Genomic DNA, 19,615 nt, shown 5'->3' on the forward strand with positions numbered 1-19,615 from the left:
AAATGTTCCTCGTATGCGCACTCCAGAATCTCACTGGAAGAAATAGGTCATCTGGGTGCTTTTGCCTACTCTTTTATGAGTACTGTGAATTCGGATATACTTATTTTGTCACATAGCCAACTGTTTTCGGATGCAGCCTGTCATTCTACCACAAAAGAAAATAAATGATTATATAATTTTCACACCCATAAGGTAATCCTTCCTGCACATTGTATATGTTTATTATAGGCACACTCCCCTAATTGTCTCTTACTGTGGGCAAAAAGTAACTCACTATACATTTTGTAACACAGCAAGTATTAAAGTCCAGCTTCATTTTATGCAATTATCGACCCCCTGGCTTTTCTAACAGATGTTTTTTAGGGACAAACGGTTCTGTGTTTTGCAGTATTTCAGACGTCTACATCCCCTTCAACCACATCTGCTGCTGATTCTCTCACCTTTGCATCTGGTTGTATTCACACACATATTCTATATTCAAGACCGTCTCCTGCGGCACTGTGCGCTGTAACACATAGGCCGTGATCAAGCGGCGTGTCTATACCAAAACCTCACTTTGTGTTTGCATCATGCTCTGTGATTCCCGCTTTCCCTGTTGGCTGTTAGTGCCTTTGGCATCTATTTCCTGGCCACCCAGTTGCATTGCCTTGTTCTGCGCCTCTCTGAAGCAGATTTTCTCATGATATGATGATGATAATGATGATGATGATGATATTCTCTTTCTGTTACTCTAGAAAAGGTGGTTATACTACAACATCCCCATCCCCCACTTTATTTCTCAATTCAATGTGCTGCAGCAAAAATAAAACGTCTATGGTGCTTGGAAAAACCACTTATGCTTGCAGTTGACATTTTGTGTGTGTGATTGAGTATGTGTGACAGATAGAAAGGGATGGAGAGACAGAAAGAGAGCAAAGCATGGTGGATGCAGAGACTGAACTGGCAGCACCCTGCTGGGATAGACTTTAGGAAAATAATATGCGGCTAATCTCTGTGTTTGAGTGTGTGTGTGTGTGTGTGTGTGTGTGTGTGTGTGTGTGTGTGTGTGTGTGTGTGTGTGTGTGTGTGTGTGTGTGTGTGTGTGTGTGGTCCATGAATAACATCTCCAAACTAACTGAGGTTCCTTTGTTTTACAAAAAAGCGTATCAGTTTATTTATATTTTTAAGCAATTGAAAATCCAAATAAATGTAACTTCAGTGTGGCATTTATTTAAATAATGGTACAGAACAGCTATGAATTTCATACATAACTTGTTTGTGGGACAGTTTATCTTTTTAACCAGAGTGCATAATTCAAAACACGGAAGTTGAACTGGAATCACAGGAAAAGAGAAATTCATTTGAAATTCAAAAAAATTCAACACAGCTAAATAATACATACTGGCAATATAAGTGGTCCAGCAAGTTACTTTATTCATGTTGTAATGTAATGGAAGTCACTTCATATCTTTTCTTTCATATTGTGATACATCCAAGTGAAGCGGAATATCAAAAAAGAAAACAATGTTGACTTGGACTTGATTCTATCCATCGGTTGTTGATTGGATGGAGGCAGTCGATTGTAAGAGATAGGGTTTTGTGGGCTAGAGTAGTCCATCATTATATTAGAGGGATTGAGTTATGACATTTTAATAAAAAAATATTTATCTCAAAAAAAGAATTCCTAAATTAAATGCATACATGGATGCATTATTCGCAATAAGATCAATAGCATGCATTTAAATAGACAGGTTAAATTTTCATTTCATGCCAACTTAGAAAATTATTAAATATTTATAAGGCCCATAAACCTTTAAAATTTCCAAAATACCTTTTTCCTTTCTTTATTTTTCTTTATATTTTTAAACAAAAATGTATCATGCCGACATTCAAGGTTGGCTTTAGCTTTTCTTGTTAAACATTTTTTAATGCTTTCTTGCGTCCAAATTCTGCATCATGTTGGCATTCAGGAATTTAAAGTTCAGTTCAATTCTGAATGACATATATCCCTTCTATCAGCTGTCCAAAAGTTTTTGCACCCGTTACTGCATGCTGCCTGTCTGTTGCGTGAATGTCGACCTCTTTCATCACCCTCCCCGATCACTAATTGTTCATCTCCTCACCGCAGATCTATCTGCCCAACCACCCTCATAGATCTGTTCTAAAAATCCTGGCCAAGTTTCAAGTAATAGAACCAGGGCCTATTGACCGCCCCTGATGTGCTGTGGAGAGAATGGGCAGGGTGGCTGTAACCAACAGCCCACCTGTGATAATACATAGAGGCAGGGGGCCATGGCCCACCACGGGGCAGGGCTAGGAGGGCACAGGCCTGGGGAGCGCAGGGACCTCAGCCTGCATCAACAGCTCCCTGACTCACCAGCATCCTGACACTGACAGACAGGCCTTCCCCTCTGACACTGCAGCCCACGGGGCGCCTGCCACCCAAGTCGACGGATGGATGGATGAATTGATGAGAAGATGGATGGGGTAGATGGATGGCTTGGCTAGTTGAATGAACAGTTCCATTTAATTGAAAAGTTCTGAAGAGCACCATTGGAAATTTCCACGTATTTTAATTATTTTTTCCCCTCCTACTCTGGTCCGTTAAGGAAAATAAACAGCTGGTGAGAAGTATTTTGTGTAAAGCAATGTTTGCTCCTGAAAGGAGGGTCTGGTTTCCATTACAGCAGCGTCTACCACTAGCCTGCAGCACCAAAAGACACAGCAGTCCAAGCAGAAAGGGCCGAACTTTGGGTGGGCTAGTGGAGTTATCTCTTTCAGTGTTCTTACTTCAGAACAGCACACTTCAACTTGGTTCGTGGCGAGCACAAGCCACCAGACGTCCCTCTCAGCTGTGGGGAACATGTGCTGTGGTCCTCCTGCCTGTCAGAGGCAAACGCGTGACGGTTTTCAAACAGGCAGGGAAGCAGCCAGCCGTGTGTGTCTGTGTGGTGCTGAGGTGGGAGGGGGTCGTCCCTCAGGAGGAATGTGTTTCAGCACCTTGTCTCCTTCTCTGTTTTAGCGCTGACAGAACAGGAGGGAAGGAGTGACGGGGGTGGAGAAAGGGTCTCTGCTCTCTCTCGCTCCCATCTGCTGTCTTCACTCTCCGGCTATCATACGCTAGAGCACGAGTGGGGTTAAAGGTCAGGTTTAAGGTCATGAGCTGGGAGAAGCTCAAATACATATAATTCAGTAGCATTTTGATCTCACCCAGACTCGCGCACAAACTTTGGAGCCTGTAAGATGTTTTGATTGTTTTTGAAAGAACTCTCTTATGCTAAGGCTGCATATATGTGATCAAACATGTACAGTACAAACAGTAATATTGTGGAATATTATTACAATTTAAGATAATTGTTTTATATTTAAATGTATTTTAATGTTTATTCTTATCTTCATTTCTTATAATCAATGTTGTAATCTTTTGTTTTATTATACATTACATTATTAGATGGATTCTCTTTTTTTATCCATTTAATGTATCCTTGTTTGAAGTATTCATTTCTTTAAAAAAAAATTATACAGACTGACCCCAAACATTTTAATATTAGGTTACATTTGACATTTGTCTTTATGCTCATGAGTGTATTAAGTTAATGAAAAAGTCTTTCAAACCTTGACCATCCGCCTACAACAAGACGTGCACATCAGAAGATATCAGGTGGCTGTCATGACGGAGATTGCAACGAAAGAAAATTGCATGCTTTTGATTAGATGTCACAATCAATAAATTGACAAGCTGCATTTATGATTTTTCTTTTATTCTTTTTGCTTTCTGACTTCTTTTTCATTCTTTTTTTAGTTTTGATGATTGCATGTTAATTATTAGAATAATGATTTCCAGGTCTCTGAATCCATAATGATGTGTATTAGAGCACTGATACTGGAAAAATGAAACTTTTCCTAATTTGACCGCAAAAAAACACTGGTTATAAGTGGATGGACATTATTATCATGGTCTCCTTTTGATGGGAAAAAACAATAATTGCTCATTTAAATGGAAAATTCACCCCAGCATATCCAAAAAGACCCTCTTTTTCCAAAACCAGATTTTTTTTCATGATAGATTCAGGATGTAGGAAAACAATTGCTTTAGACTATTTCTTTGTTTCTTTCTTTCCTAATGGGCTTACTGGTTCCTGCACTTCCTGACTCAGCAGCATGAACTGGTGGCAGATTCTGGATAGACCAGCGAGATTTGGTTTATTTTGGCCGTGCACGCAGCTCTTTGATGATTCAATCATTTATTGGTTCAGGCATCATTACATTAGGCATTGCTAATAGCCTCATCACACTTCACGCTTACCAAACTGATGACTGATAGACTGCACTGCTCAGTGTAGAATCCAGCAACTCTTGGGTTTCCTTCTCTTGTGAGGAATCTAATCATAGGGCAAACACACATTTGTGAAGTCAAATATAATATCATACTTACAATGATGTCTGAACATCAGAATATCCAGTATCACGGCACTTGTTTCATGCATATTGTCTTGTTTTTGTACATTAAATACTTTCTCACGTAGTTCCACAATTCACTGACCCAGACATGTGGGTATCTATTCTTATTATATTCTACACTGTAAAAAGAAGTCTGTAAAAATAGGTCATATGTGTTGTATAAATATAAATATGACTAAATATGATAAATATGGGGGGGGGGGGGGGGGTCCAGGTTTGTTTAGTTTAATAATGTCCTGGTAGAAAATGACTACATTTTCCTTACAGTAGGCCTATATTTTCAAAACAAAAAATCAAAATGGATATTTCTTGTTTTCTATATTGCAGTATTTATTATGATTTATCCATTCACACTGTTGTTGTTATTTATTTATTTATTAATATGCCTTCACTGTAAAAAAATTTGGTTGGTTTTTGTTGGTTTAACTTAAAAAAGTAAGTAACCTGGTTGCCTTAAAATTTTGAGTTTATTGAAATTAAAAATTTTAGTTGATACAATGAAGGAAATTTGTTTAATAAATAGAAACTCAAAATATTTTTGTATCTGAACCAGATAAAAAAATTGATAAATTTACCCAATATGCTTACAAAATCTTTTAATAATATTTTAATAAAGATTGTCGAATCTCAAAAAATGTTCATTGTATTAACTCAAAATTTTAATTTCAATGAACTTAAAATTTTAAGGCAACCAGGTAACATTTTTTCTAAATAATTTTTTACAGTGTTGCAATCTTTATTCGAAATAACTTCGCCCCCTTTTTTGCAGACATCTCTTCTCTGATGATGTGTTTTCTGTCACAAGGGCGGGACAACCTGCACTCACATGACATCACAGCAATAGTAAACCCCCAACCAATTCCCAATGGACAAAATCAAGTCCTGTCCTACACTGTAAAAAAAAATATATATGTTCAATAAGTTATGACAACATATGTTTTTACATTGTTTTAACTCATCAAAATAAGTTAAGATGTAACTCATTTTACAAGTTATACAAGATGTAACTCATTTTTAAAAGTCAGCTTAACATAATCTAAATTAAAATAAGTTAAACATCCAAGTCGATTGTACTTAAAAACTTCAGGCTGTGATTTTTTTTTGTTTTTTACAGTATACATTATTTCTTGTTTGAAAAGCCATTTCAGTCAGATATGCTTCACAATAGGGAAGAAAGGAATTTCATGACAACAGCTGTCATTATAGGTGTTACTGCTTAGGAATAAGAAAGAAGGGCTTCCTGGAAGAAAAGGAGGCACTGTAGCATTGGAACAGGACTGATTATATCCAGATAGCCTGCATGGTTTCCCCACGGTGCATCATTACAAATGTGCCCCCTCTTCCGCATCTACTTTCTTACACACGCTGCTCTAAGCAGTTCATAATAAAGCGTGTGTGTGTGTGTGTGTGTGTGTGTGTGTCCTTTTTAGGCCCTGCTGCTGTCAGCAGGCTATACTCTTCAGAGTATGTAAAGGGTATCACTTTACAGTGAAGTCACAGGCCTGGAACCTCCTCTCTACAGCAAACCCTGTAATTTCTATTTGCATCTTATTTCAGCGTAATCTCTTTACATTCTTCACGGGAAACACAAAGCTGCTGTGGTTAAGTGGGGGGAGACCATGGCATCTTATAGAAGAAGGTACAGAGATAGTTAAATGGTACAGTATGTCTCAGTTTAAAGAGGATTTACATATGAACAGGATCAAGAATACACAGTAGCTGTCGTCCACCTTGTGGTGACAAGTGTACATTGGCTACTGAAATACCGAGAAGACATTGTCCACATTATAATTAGCTTCTAAACTGTCATAATTCCAAATGTACAGGAAATGACATGACTGCAGGCGACACAAAATCACTAAGCCCAAAATAGAAGTGTCAATATTCTTTGGGTTCATGACTCTTGTCTCTCAAGAAAATTAGCTGGTTCAACGACACACAAGGCGACAACAAAAACCTTTTTGAGTCTTTGCATGTAATTAGAAACATAATTAAAAATGTACAATATACGTGGCTCTGAGAAAAAGCAGGATCTGCTAGCTGGTTTACGGCCTGTTGGTTTACAGCTGTTTTCCTGAATATTTAAGTGGAGAGAGAGAAAGCCAGCCATACCCACCACAGCTGGAATCTTTTTTCATATCCTAAAGACGGCTGTCCAGAGATTAACACTAATTTAATAGAAACCATAAACATCTCAGATGGATAAGTAAATAGTCATTTGACGAGCAGTGACAGATATCACCAGTCATTTTCTAGCTTCTACGTTCATTTTTACAGATTGCACTATAATGATAAAGATATATTTGAAAAAAGTACTGGGGCTGTACCAGATATTTTGGTTTATCGCTGGTGTATCTAATAATTTAAAATACATATATGCATTTGTTTGAAGTGACATAAAAAAAGTTTCCGTAAACAACAGATTAATAATAATATTTTTGAAAACAAATATGAGACATTCCCATTCATACCTGAGAAAGACTTGCAGTGTGCTAGTCAACAGGCGTTTTTACTGCAAAATGTAAATCTTAAAAAAAGCATAAAAGCTGAATTTATATTTCCAAACAACTATTTCGTATTACCTTCACATTTTTACAGCTGTTTTTTAATTTAGTTTAAAGATCATGTGAGCTTGTGCCCAGAACCAGCTGGTTATGATAGCTCAGACCATTAACTGAAAATATGAGGCCAACATTTCCATGCCAATCTGAATATATGTATATTTTTCCCCATTAATGAAATCATTATGTGTATTCAACCTTTAAACATTTCTGCTTGTCCTGCATTTTACATGAAGGTTAAATAGGTGTGAGTGTTACAAAATGAAGGTGTGAGCTACTGTGGTCTTGGGAACAAATATTAAAAACTTTTAAAGTGTATACATTTCTGACACATTTGTAGTTTCTTTCTTGGACACCAATACTTCCCAAAATTAGAAGCATGCTGAGTAGTAATAGGCAAGGTAATAGAAATAGGCCAACAAAATACCTTGGGACATTCAGTTCGGTTGAGAGAACTAACAACACCAGCATATGTGATCACCATCATCCTGAGGAAAAAAATTAAGCATTTACAGGACAAAAAAAATGTAAAATAAAAAGTAAAATTGTATATGTGGTTTAAAATGTGATTGATATAAAATGATAAACCATATCAAACCAGAAGGAGATGATAGCACTGTCCAGTGTATTTAAAAAATGGGACAGTGTAGCACTGACACAGTGTCAGTGTCTTTTTATATAATGTATACCTTCAGTTGTTCTAGTAAAATAAATAAATAAATAAATAAATAAATAAATAAATAAATAAATAAATAACATTAAAATGCACAATTACCACATCGAGTAAAAGTTGAACATTATGTTTGCAGTTGAGCTGCAGAGGTCTGTTGCCTGTTCCCCCAATAGACTTACAAAACAAAAGCAACACAGATATAGCTGTTGGGTTAAACGCATGTTTTTTGAGCAGCGATACAAAAATAACTGTTTAAAGCTCAATATCCTACATTATAAATTTTAATTCACCGCACATATTGCTTTTTGCGTTTCAAATTCTTAACCACCTTTAAAAAAAAAAGTTGTAAACAAACGCTTCCCCTTCGTCACAGCTCAGAGGTCGTGCTCGTGGGTCAGTTGCGTGATCATAGGTCACCCTCTAGTGGTGAGACCGCAGAGCGTCTCAATCAGTCATTCAAAAGAGAGCAACACAGAGGACCGAGCAATTAGGATCTTGCTCTAAGTTAATTAACCGTAAGAGCACTGATAGGGACGGGGCATATAATGAAGCACATCCAGACCGCATTGCACGGGTGAATAAGCCGGCAGCGCACTGCGCTAATGGAAATGATAGACATGATTAGCCTTTAATGTGCGCTGAATGAGGGTATCGGATATCATAGGCAATGCAAAGACTGCACGGAGAAGGTGCATTTATGGGGCACTACATCTGTGCATCAGCATCCTAATGAAAACGATCTTCATTCCTGAGCAATCAGGACCCGCAAGGCAGAAAACAGGCCGCGGAGGCGCGCGCGAAAGTGGCCAGCGTTGCCGTGGAAACTGAATACTCAGCATGTAAATAATGCGATATATCGATGCCATCTGGAAAAGATTGGGCCTTGGTGCCGTAACTGCCGATATGTGAGGGGGATACATTACCATATTTATTTGTACTGCTTAACTTAGTCCGTGAATGGGATTATGTAGTGGCGGATTGAGAGTATATCCTAAACAAACACATATATTAAAGCAGGATTTGGAGTATAACCTGAACAATAATTGATTTACAAGACAAGAGGGTTTTCCCCCTTTTTCACAAGCTCTCCATTTTTCAAAAATTGAATCCAGACTTTTGGGGGGTGAGTCTTTTTGCCATGGGAGCGCAGTGAGGGGGTGGGATCTGGCCAAGGTATTTATCATATTTGAAAAATCTAGTTTGATGGGGGATGGGACGAAGAGTAAAAAGACTACTCCATCAACTCACAGTCTTGGAAAGAGAACCATACAAACATGAGGTCCCTCCAGCTCTGTAAAAGTGGTAACGTTAACCGGTGTCACTCGGCTTACTTTTCCCGATGGACAAATGCAAGACTCCTTTGCTCCTCCAGTCATATCCTCATGAAGCAGCAATCCATGTGTTGAATGTAAGGACTGGTGAAATGGTCTGGCCCACAGACTGACAGCAGCCTTGAAAGTAAGTTTACTGTGAGCTCTCTTTATCTACTGCTCAGACTGCTTTTCCCATTTAGATTCCCCCTCGAAATCACAAAATAACAGATTCTCCATCCCTTGACCTCTGTTTTTATCTAGTTCTCTACCCTCTCTGTGCAGATAAAGGTAATGTACTTATTATGAAGTCAAGAGTGATGATGAGTGGTCACACAACAGAGAGAGAGAGAGAGAGAGAGAGAGAGAGAGAGAGAGAGAGAGAGAGAGAGAGAGAGAGAGAGAGAGAGAGGCGAACAAATGCCCTCTCTGAAACAACTCTAAAATTATAACTTTCAAAATTGGCTCTATAAATACATGTGGAACACAAGATTATTATTTGGGATCAATCCTCCTTTTTTCTCTTTATGAGGCTAACAAAACACACACACACACACACACACACACACACACACACACAGGCCTATGTTTTCAACATTGATAATAATAATAAATGTTTCTTGAGCACCAAATCAGCACATTAGAATGATTTCTGAAGGAAAATGTGACACAAAAAACTGAGTAATGATGCTGAAAATTCATCTTTGCCGTCACAGGAATACATTTTTAAAAATAGGTGATAAAATAATTTAAAAAAACACTTATTTTATATGGTAATACTATTTCACAAGTGTACAGTTTTACTGTATATTAATCAAATAAATACAGTCTTGGTGAGCATAAGAGACTTCTTTTTGAAAATCTTTAAAAAAAAATATTGACCCCTAACTTTTAGTCACTTCGTTTTGCATGCTTGTTATTCACATCTGTCCAGTAAGTCAATTAGGACCAGGTGATGGGAAAACCACTGAGAGGATCCGGAGATCCTGCAGACATGCTGACACAAAACAGAGATTGCTGAGGAGAGATAAGAAAATGATGGATGGTAGTAGACAGACACCTGCTCCTGTCATCATTAAAACAAACATCTACCCTTGAGGGCTTCTTTTTTTGGAATTTCGTACCCTGTCATATCATCCTATCTCACATCATTTTTTCTCTCTTGTTCTTTGTATTTCTCTCCCTCTTTCTCATCATCTGGTATTGATATTTCTTTCTCTGTCCTCAACTTACCTATATCAGATGTGAGCAATGGGGATTGCAGAGCAGATTTTTTTAAAACTCCCTAAGACATTAAACCAATTTATGTATGTATATAAATATACACTTGACAGGATGGAGCATATGAAACTAAAAAAAAAAATCTGATATCTGTATTGATAATGGAAGAGTATGCAGAAGAGCAGTAGGCTCTGAATAGGGAAAATTGGTGCTAAGGGCCTCTGGCGGGCCAAGAGGAAGTGGGACTGCCAGGTCTTCTTTCCCCTGCGATCCTTCACTCTGAAATTGCTGGATGGGACCCCCCCAGGGATGGGCCACCTCCCCTGAAGCTCCCAGGGGGTGAGATGCCAAGTCCAATCTCTCTGTCCAAGCCAGGGGACAGTTGAGAAGATAGGGGTGTCATGCTGCTGTTTCTTCTGTCTTAAGTTACATGCAAACCTGTTTATTTGGCATCCTTTTGTAGAGCCATAAGGTAGAGTGGGTAAATTATTGTGTTATTTCAAATCACAGCTATCTTTAAAAACCTTTTTTTTTTTTTTGCGAATATGGAGTAATGCTGCACTGTTTTACATTTTTAAAATAAACAACTAAATACATTTGAGTGTGTTGCATTTTGCAGTAATTTAGATTAATTTAAAAAAAATTTATAAAGCTGGATGACTTGTGTTGCTAAATGACATGCAATTAATTTAATTTAAAAATAAGCTAACAAATAATTATCTTCTATGATGTAAAAAGCTCTCTCTGATTATGCTATAGCCACTTGGCGTAATAATGTTGTCTCTGAGCAGTGTTGGCTAAGTTACTAAGTAATTAATTTGTTACTAATTACATCTTTAACAGTGTAATTAGATTACTGTACAAATTACTTGCTCCAAAAATTATTGAATTTCTTATTACTGATTACTTTCTGAATCCTATATCAACTTTGGGTTAAATGGATCTTTGTTTCAATTCATGCAAATAGCCTGCATAATATAAAACTTCATTAATTGTTTTTAGTAACTGACAGGTATTAAAAATGTGAGAAGGGTAGATAAAAAACATGCATTTTAAAATTAGACTTTAAATTTTTATGTTAATAAGTACACAATTGTAGCCTGTTCTGTAGTACACAATATTTAGTTCAATTACTTGTGAAGTGTAATTAAATTTCACAAAAAAATAAAAGTAATCCCTTAGTTTATTTTTTTAAGGGAAAAGAAATTAAATGACAGTAACTAATTACTTTGTAGCCTAACTAGTCACACCCAACACTGTCTCTGAGGCGAGGCATGGTACAAACATACGCGGTAAATCAAGAAAACAAACGATTCAAACAATAACAGTTGTGCTACATATTCGTTTTCTGCTGATAAATATATTCGAACAGTTGTTGCTTGCTTGTCTAATAAAACATAATAAAGTGTCTTCGGTGATTAATGGTTTCTACAAAAGTAAAGAGTAATATATATATAAAATGTTGAGGGTAATGCGGATATGAAGTCATTGACAGGCGACGCAATGACACGGGCTGTTACAATAGCTGAAAATTTTGGCATCATGCAACTAGCCTACCTAAGTCAACAAAATATATAACATTGTTCTAGTGGTTTGTATTATGCGAACGCGCGGTTGTACTGCGGAGAAGCATATGGACGGGTTGTTTTAACCGTTTGTTTTAAACAAATTACTGTTGCCACAACTTCAATTCAGAGTAATCCGGATTCATAAACATTGAACGGGTAAGAATAATGTGTGCGCACATAAGTTGTAGCCTATTAATGTGGTCTGTTAGTTTTTGCATTTTATTTTGGTGGAGCTATGGGCTCAGAAATTATACTTAGCATCAGTCTTTATGCCTGACATAAATCACATAGAAAAAAAATAAAAAGGAAAATTATTGAATTCAATATGCCTTTTATTGTTTGGCAAAGCAAATGTAATTTGATCACAAAGCCTGCACACATGCTGGACAGACTGCTGTCCATCTACTTCACAGCACCTTTTTGCTCTGCCCAATCTGCCACCCAGATGTGGAGCTAAGCCACAGTTGCAGCATTCATTTTTTATCTAGAGAGCTTAAAACAGATAAAAGGCCCAGTATGATTGTACTGTCCAGGGTGATGGGTTTGCGAGTTTTACCATAAAGCGCTCAGTTGGACATGGAGGATGAGACGCAGAGAGTGATGAAGTTATCACCTCTGAGACCTTCTGATCTTTCTAAAGTGAGAATGGACTTCATGGGAAAGCAGCTGACTTTAAACACGATATGTTTATTGCTTAAATCTTTGCCTTTGTCCATAATTTTTCATTTTGTAAACTGAGGATAGTTCCTGTTTAAAAAAAAAAAAAAAGTAACACCATTATGGTGGAACACTGCTCGGCTACACTATTGATTTATTTTTAGCGGCCCACCAGTAACATTGACTGCCACAAATACATTTCAGTGCTATTCATAATGTGGCAAAATATATTTGAACATATATATTAAACTTCTCATAATAACATAAGTCTTTTATTACGTGTTGTTCGCCTGTTGTCAAACAAACTAAAATGGAAAGCTCGATATTAAATCACATACGACTATTTGCGTTGTGCAAACAGAAGTGCGCGATATGCTCACGCGACCAGCACATGTTCAGCTCCTCATCTCAGTTCAAATGTGACGAGTTTAGCCTTCATTTGGGAACGTAGCGGCCCCAGGTGTGATAATTTGTTAAATTAAAAGTTTAAAGATGTAGGCCACTTTGTGGCAAACAAGCACTTTTATTTTTTAAAAAAAAGACATGAAATTACCACTATAAAACAATAGATGGCGGCAGAGGAGCAGTTATTGACTTCTTAGCCATTTCCACTCCCCATATATGGACAAAAGTAGGAAATCTCAAAAAATAAAATAAAAACAACACCTTGAGACTGAATAACCCAGAAACAAGTAAAGAGCTTGCACATTACTGTTGTTAATAAAAGTAAATTGTCTCTGCGTATTCATAAACCTTTTTTATAGGACTATTTTATTCTGAACCAGCTCATCAGGCAGTGTGCCGAGCCACTCCGCCCTGCCCAAACCACAAGTAAATTCTCAACCTATGAGATATATTTGCTGATATATTTTGAATCTAAATATTTATTTTAATAACATAGCAGCAAAAATTATATTCCTAGCTGGTAAAAACTCCTAAATTCACATTTAAAAAAGAATGGGTCGCTCTCAGGAGCTCAGTGAATTCAAGCAAGGTACCATGATCGGTTGTCACCTGTGCAATAAGTCCATTCCTGAAATGTCCTCACTACTAAATATTCCACAGTCAACTGTTAGTGGTATTATAACAAAGTGGAAGCAATTGGGAACAACAGCAACTCAGCTACAAAGTGGTAGGCTACGTAAAACCACAGAGGAGGGTCAGCGCATGCTGAGGCACACAGTGCACAGAAGTCACCAATTTCTGCTGAGTCAATAGATATTGACCTCCAAACTTTGTGTGGCCTTCAGATTAGCTCAAAAAGAGTGTGTATAGAGCTTAATGGAATGGCTTTCCATGGCCGAGCAGCTGCATCCAAGCCTTACATCACCAAGTGCAATGCAAAGCGTTGGATGCAGTGGTGTAAAGCACGCCGCCACTGGATTCCAGAGCAGTGGAGATGTTCTCTGAAACGATGAATCATGCTTCTCTTCCTGGCAATCCGATGGGCAAGTCTGGATTTAGCAGTTGCCAGGAGAACGATACTTGTCTGACTGCATTGTGCCAAGAGTAAAGTTTGGTGGGTGGGGGATTATGGTGTGGGGTTGTTTTTCAGGGGTTGGGATGACAGCTAAGGTCATAAATAACTATATGCCAGCCAAATCCTGCAGTGTCCTTCATGTACACAAAAATGTCATTTGGAATTTGACCTCAGTGTGCAAATTTCTCTCTTCTCCCCTTTCAGCTGCAATGGCTCTGTTTGAATCTCTCATGCTATAAAAGTCTCAAATAAATAGATGAGCCCTGAGCTTTTCTTCTTGTTGTGACAGGAAAGCCAGAAGAGTCCTGAGCTACAACACCAGACTCGCATCAGTGTCGGTACCAGACTCAACAATACTGGCATGCATACAGATCAGTAAGTAAGTTGACCTTTTTTACCTCATATTACCCAATCTCTGTCACGTTTAACATAATATGGAGTGAATGGGAAAAGACGGGACACCAGAGAGATATGCAGATACTGGGTGGGAGCAAAGGAGAGTGGAGGGTTCCTTCCAGGAACACGAGTATATGTGGTAGAGAGGAGCAGAGCAGAGTTTCTCTATCAAAGAACTTTTCCTTCCTCTCATAAATACCACATCGATGAATAATAGCCCTCCCTTTACACCATGGGCACTAACTCCAGCTCACAGATCTGGACAACATATGAAATCAGTACGCACCGGGCCATGAAATCTGCTCGCCTTTCCCTCATCAAGCAGTTCATGTGGTGTGTAGCAGTCACACTGAGAGGCAGTTTGTAATGTGTATACAGCATATGCATTAGGCGTAACCATCTGTAGATGATCTCACAAGCACAACACATACAAACAGGAACTGCTATCATTCTTGCCATTGAACGTGTGGTTCAAGAAATTAATGAATGATTCACACAGCTTTAGAATCAATGAAACTTGTGCTATTCTTAAAGGGATTGTTCATCTCAAACTAAAAATTCTGTAATTTATTTACTTAACTAAACGGGAGCCCATTTCTGCCCATTTAGTAAAAAATGTAACAGTGAGATACAGTTTGAAATGAGAAATAGTCACATAGTGAGAAACTCGCAATTACAATAGATATAAAAAATATAAATAAATATAGTGCACTATAAAAAAAAAATCAGGTCTCCGATTGAAATTTTTCAAGTGACTGATCACATCTACATTTTTCAGTTGGCTGAATTGAATTTCTGTTAATTAAATTGCATCAATTCACAGAATTTCAATTCGGCCAACTTTAAAATGTAGATGTGATCAGTCACTATAACATTTTCAATTGAAGACATTTTTTTATATACAGTGTTTGAGAAACTGAGAAATAGAGGGGATAAAAAAGCTATTATTAGAAAGTCCTAATTATGAAAAATGTTGCAGTTGTCAGTAATTAAGGTACATTTATGATATATAAAGTATATAGATATAGTATTATGATTTGTATTAGATAGTATTATGATATATAGAGTCATTGTGACAAATGCAGTCGTAATTGTGGCAGGAAATCGTCATTGAAATTGAAAAAATGCACTGAATGAATTCAAGAGTGAATTATGGTAATTTTGGTTGATGAGGGTGAGCAATTAATCACAGAAAGAGAAATTGTGAGATATTAACTCAAAATTATGAGATATACAGTTGTAATTGTGACAGGAGATCATCATTGAAATTGAAAAAATGCACTGAATGAATTTAAGAGTGAATTATGGTAATTTTGGTTGAGCAAATAATCCCAGAATATTTGGGTGAAATATCCATTTGATGTTACAGTGAAACAGTAAATGTTTCTTGTGGGAAGAGTTCTGGTTTCTATGCTGATTGCATAACGTGAGAGTTTAGCCAGACGGAAGCTGAGGTCTGCCTGTCTCATTATCCAGGAGGACACAATGCATCTCAGTGCAGCCTAAGAAGAATTCCTTAAAATATTTTCAACCGGACATCCCTGACCATAAACAGCTCATCAGAGGATAAAGTGCTTTGTAGACAAGTGTGGTATGCGTGTGCGTGTCTGTGTGTTCTTAGTTTTTATGTCTCTATCAGCTCCCCCTTTAGAAGCAGAAGTATGGGAGTGAGAGGGGACGAGGGAGAGAGGTTGTGGGAAGTTGGCGAATGAGCTTGGCTTTGAAAGTGAAACATAAGAGTGGCAGATCATAAGAGCCGAGAAAACTGATATTCTCCTCTTTAAGGACCTTACTAGCTTCGGTCCCTGTAGTGGAGACTTCAACTTTTAACAGGAAACAGGTCTGAAAGAACCTGTTTGTAACAGACGAGCAAGAATCATGCATTCACATAGACGAAGCCGTGATGCGTGTTATTTGCTGCTTCACTTTTATTCTTAAATAATCAGACCGTCCGATAGTGCCAGTGTATTCTGCCACATCATGAGGTGCGTTGTGAGGATAAAATCCCTTTAAGGCTGTCATTTTGCAAATAAGCACATATGAAAGTATGGCGGAGATTTGTTATCTGCTCTGGTTACAGTAATAACTGCCACGTTTACTGCTGAATCTTCATTGGCTAAGCAGAGCGCTAGTAAGCTCAAAGCGTATTTGCTATCATTTGCTCTCATAGGACACCTCAGGAGGTCCGTATAAAAACGTAATTTCCCCCATCTACGTGGCATACTCTTCTTTTTTTTCTTTTTTTACCGCTTTCTTATTTTCTTTGTCATCCCAGTTCCTGCCTTATTTAAAAATTCAGAAAAAAATAATGACATTAAGCTTTTACTCTGTCATTAATATCAACGTTAGAGAGTAAACATATCTTTAGTAACTAATTTTCCAGTAACAATTTTTTGACAACAAGATGTGTGTATGTATATATATTCAAAGTGTATTTTACTTTAAATAAAATAAATATTAATTTGTTTTGTAAAAAAAATTGTCAATGGTGTAATGAAAATGAAAACAAGATTATTTTTCTTACTACAATGACAGATTTGTCTTGTTTTAGTAAAAATAAAATGTTTTTTGAGTAAATTAAATCGATCACAGCATCACTTTTAAATATTGATTAACACGTAGCTTGGAAAGCAAAAGTTTCAGTTTGTTTTGTATTCTTGTCTAAAGATCTTCTGCAGTGGGTTGCAAAATTCACTCGCACAGATGCAAAACTGGTGTCTTCCAGCAGGTTTGCTGCTTTGAGCTTTCCTGCCAAGGCGTTTGTTTTCCATTTGTCATGTGATAGTGCTGATTTCTGGAGGATTTCATGCTTTGTTTAATAAAACAAAACTTGTGTAAAGCTAATGTGGCGCCACTTTTCATTCAAGCAAATATGTTTTTGTCTCTGTAACCCTGAGTCTGTTTTTCTAATGTCAGTGCAGTGTGTGCAGAGACATCTGTCTTGGAGAGCAAGTCTGGTATTTAGAGCTGAACGGACAATCATTTTTTAGCATTGGAGCTAACTGGTTGATTGACATTTCTGGGTGGCATGAGCTTTTGTCAGTTTGAGCAATGGTTTGGATGTGCATATAGATGCTCACATAAAGTTTAAACATACCTTGATGTTTAATCGTATTTAACGTTCCACTGAGTCCACAGAGCCAATAAAAAGCATGCTATACTCATCTGTTATTGCAATGTAGTTGTAAATAATTTTGTTAGTGTCCTTTGGTGACATAATTTGGCCAACATTCTAGTGCATTGCAGTGGTCACTTTCTGGTGGACAGCTTTACATCTCTGTGAAGTTTTTTTTTCTCTTCTTTTTCTTTCTCTCTAAAATGAACACACTCACATGCAAACATCTGCTCTATATCATTAAAAATAAAACCCAATGAAAACATTCACATGCCTCTGCTCTACAGTACATTTATATAGACTTCTAGAGACTCTAGAGTGATTGGTGCCCTGAAAAATGGTCTTTCTCTTTTTTTGGACAGCTGTAACAAATTGAATGTCTGACTCTCATCAGCAGCTTTTCCCGCAGCCCTGTGATGAATTAATGTCACAAAGCATCCCCGTGTGAGCACGGTGAACGCAAGTGACGTGGCCTTCGTGACTTTTTTGCCTCGTGCCTTTACTGTTATCTATACAGAGAAAAAAAAAACGAAACAAAAAAACAAACGGCACAAATCTATCTTTGCATTTCATTATGGAATAGGCATCCAATGCAACAGTTTACAAAAAGAGATCAATTTGATTTATTAGCTCATGATTGATGTGAGGAATGAGATGATGGAGCCTTTTCTGTGATGATATACGCTTACACAGTTAGGCTTATAATCAATCTAAAAAAGTTTTAATATATATTTTAATCGAATAATTTGATGGACATTTATTAGGTTTACTCAACTATGACCGCTTCTGAAAAATCTGAAATGAGAAAATAATAATAATAATTGGTGTCATCCATGGCAATATAATTCAGGTCTGCTCCTTCGTGTTTATCTGAAAAAGACGCTACTTTTCATCATATCACATCAATGTCTAAAATGACTCCCATGCCCTTATATATATATTGCACTATTTCGAGAAGACATTTGTAGTGTTGTAAGAAACCGTAGTATACATTATTGAGTGCACTCATTTAGTCCCATATTTCACACAAATTTAAACTCAATCAATATTTCATGTCCATATCTCACATTATACAAGAACTCCAAGTCCGTGCTGATTTTGCACTTTTGTTATGAGCAACTGACTATATTATAGGTGTCCAAACTCGGTCCTGGAGGGCCACTGTCCTGCAGAGTTTAGCTCCAACTCGACTCAACGTACTTGCCTGGAAGTTTCTAGTATGCCTGGTAAGACCTTGACCAACTCATTCAGGTGTGTTTAATTGGGGATGGAGCTAACTTTTGCAGTACAGTGATCAGGATCGGACAACTCTGACATTATTCCTTGTTTCTTAAATGGTGTATGAATTAACAAGTAAAAGATATGAAAGAAGGAAATCCATTCTAAGGTGGATATGAGGACATACACACAAACCATGGAATAAAGGCATATTTGACGGTTCCAGCTGGACAAACTATATGGTAATTTGCATAACTACATAATTGTAGCTAAGCACACAAACACACACTCAGTTGATTAGACGTGGACACTGAGACTGAGGTCCTTCACAGGACAGAAGAGGAGTGTCCCAACAAGAGAAGTCAATCTGACATCATTCTCATTTTTACTACCCTGTAACTGGAACCCAACACTAGTCTAATGACCCTAACGATCCTTTCTGAATTACTCAGGATAGCAGCTGAATCTAAATGAGAGCACTCAATTTTTCCATTCTATTTTTCTTAGGGAATGTATGAGTTATACTTAGGATGGAAAATGAGCGCATCTGATCAAACGGATATACTTGATTTAGTTTTACGTAATCAAGGTGCTATAACTCTTGCTTCTTGGATGGTTGAATTCTTACCTGGGCCATAACAATGCTGCCAATGAGAAACATTTATTTGAAATTGATCCAAAGTTATGAGGGAGATTTGGGGCAGTCATAAGGTGCTCTCTCATATGAATTGTCTTTAAATACAGTTTGTTAGATTAAAGGGCATGTTTGTTTGTTTGTTTGTTGGTTTGTTTGTTTGTTCGTTTGTTTTAGTTCAGATGTAAATATTTCCACTTGTAAAATTTAAATATGGAGACCCTGCAGACAGCAGCTTCAGATACCATTTTATAGAACGGCTCAATTTAAAGAAGTTATTAAAAAAATAAAGTGATAATTTCATTGATCGTGTCTATTTTTAATGGTTAAACAAGAAAAACT

At 37.2% G+C, this 19,615-nt stretch overlaps 1 protein-coding gene across 3 annotated transcripts in view; it reads left to right on the forward strand.

The window, feature by feature from the left end:
* Positions 1 to 8,933: 8,933 nt before the first annotated feature.
* hao2 (hydroxyacid oxidase 2 (long chain)) overlaps positions 8,934 to 19,615 on the forward strand; it is a 34,219-nt gene continuing 23,537 nt past the window's right edge. Inside the window, exons 1-2 of one of the 3 annotated variants that reach the window (XM_067443627.1) lie at positions 8,934 to 9,132; positions 14,200 to 14,285. In XM_067443627.1, coding sequence (XP_067299728.1) covers positions 14,272 to 14,285 — 14 coding nt within the window. In that variant the 5' untranslated portion in view covers positions 8,934 to 9,132; positions 14,200 to 14,271. Of the gene's footprint in view, positions 9,133 to 11,709; positions 11,930 to 14,199; positions 14,286 to 19,615 lie in introns of those variants that run through there. The other 2 variants (XM_067443626.1, XM_067443625.1) reach the window with 2 other exon arrangements.

This window comes from Pseudorasbora parva, chromosome 5 (assembly GCF_024679245.1).
Source record: "Pseudorasbora parva isolate DD20220531a chromosome 5, ASM2467924v1, whole genome shotgun sequence".
Lineage (NCBI taxonomy): Eukaryota > Metazoa > Chordata > Actinopteri > Cypriniformes > Gobionidae > Pseudorasbora > Pseudorasbora parva.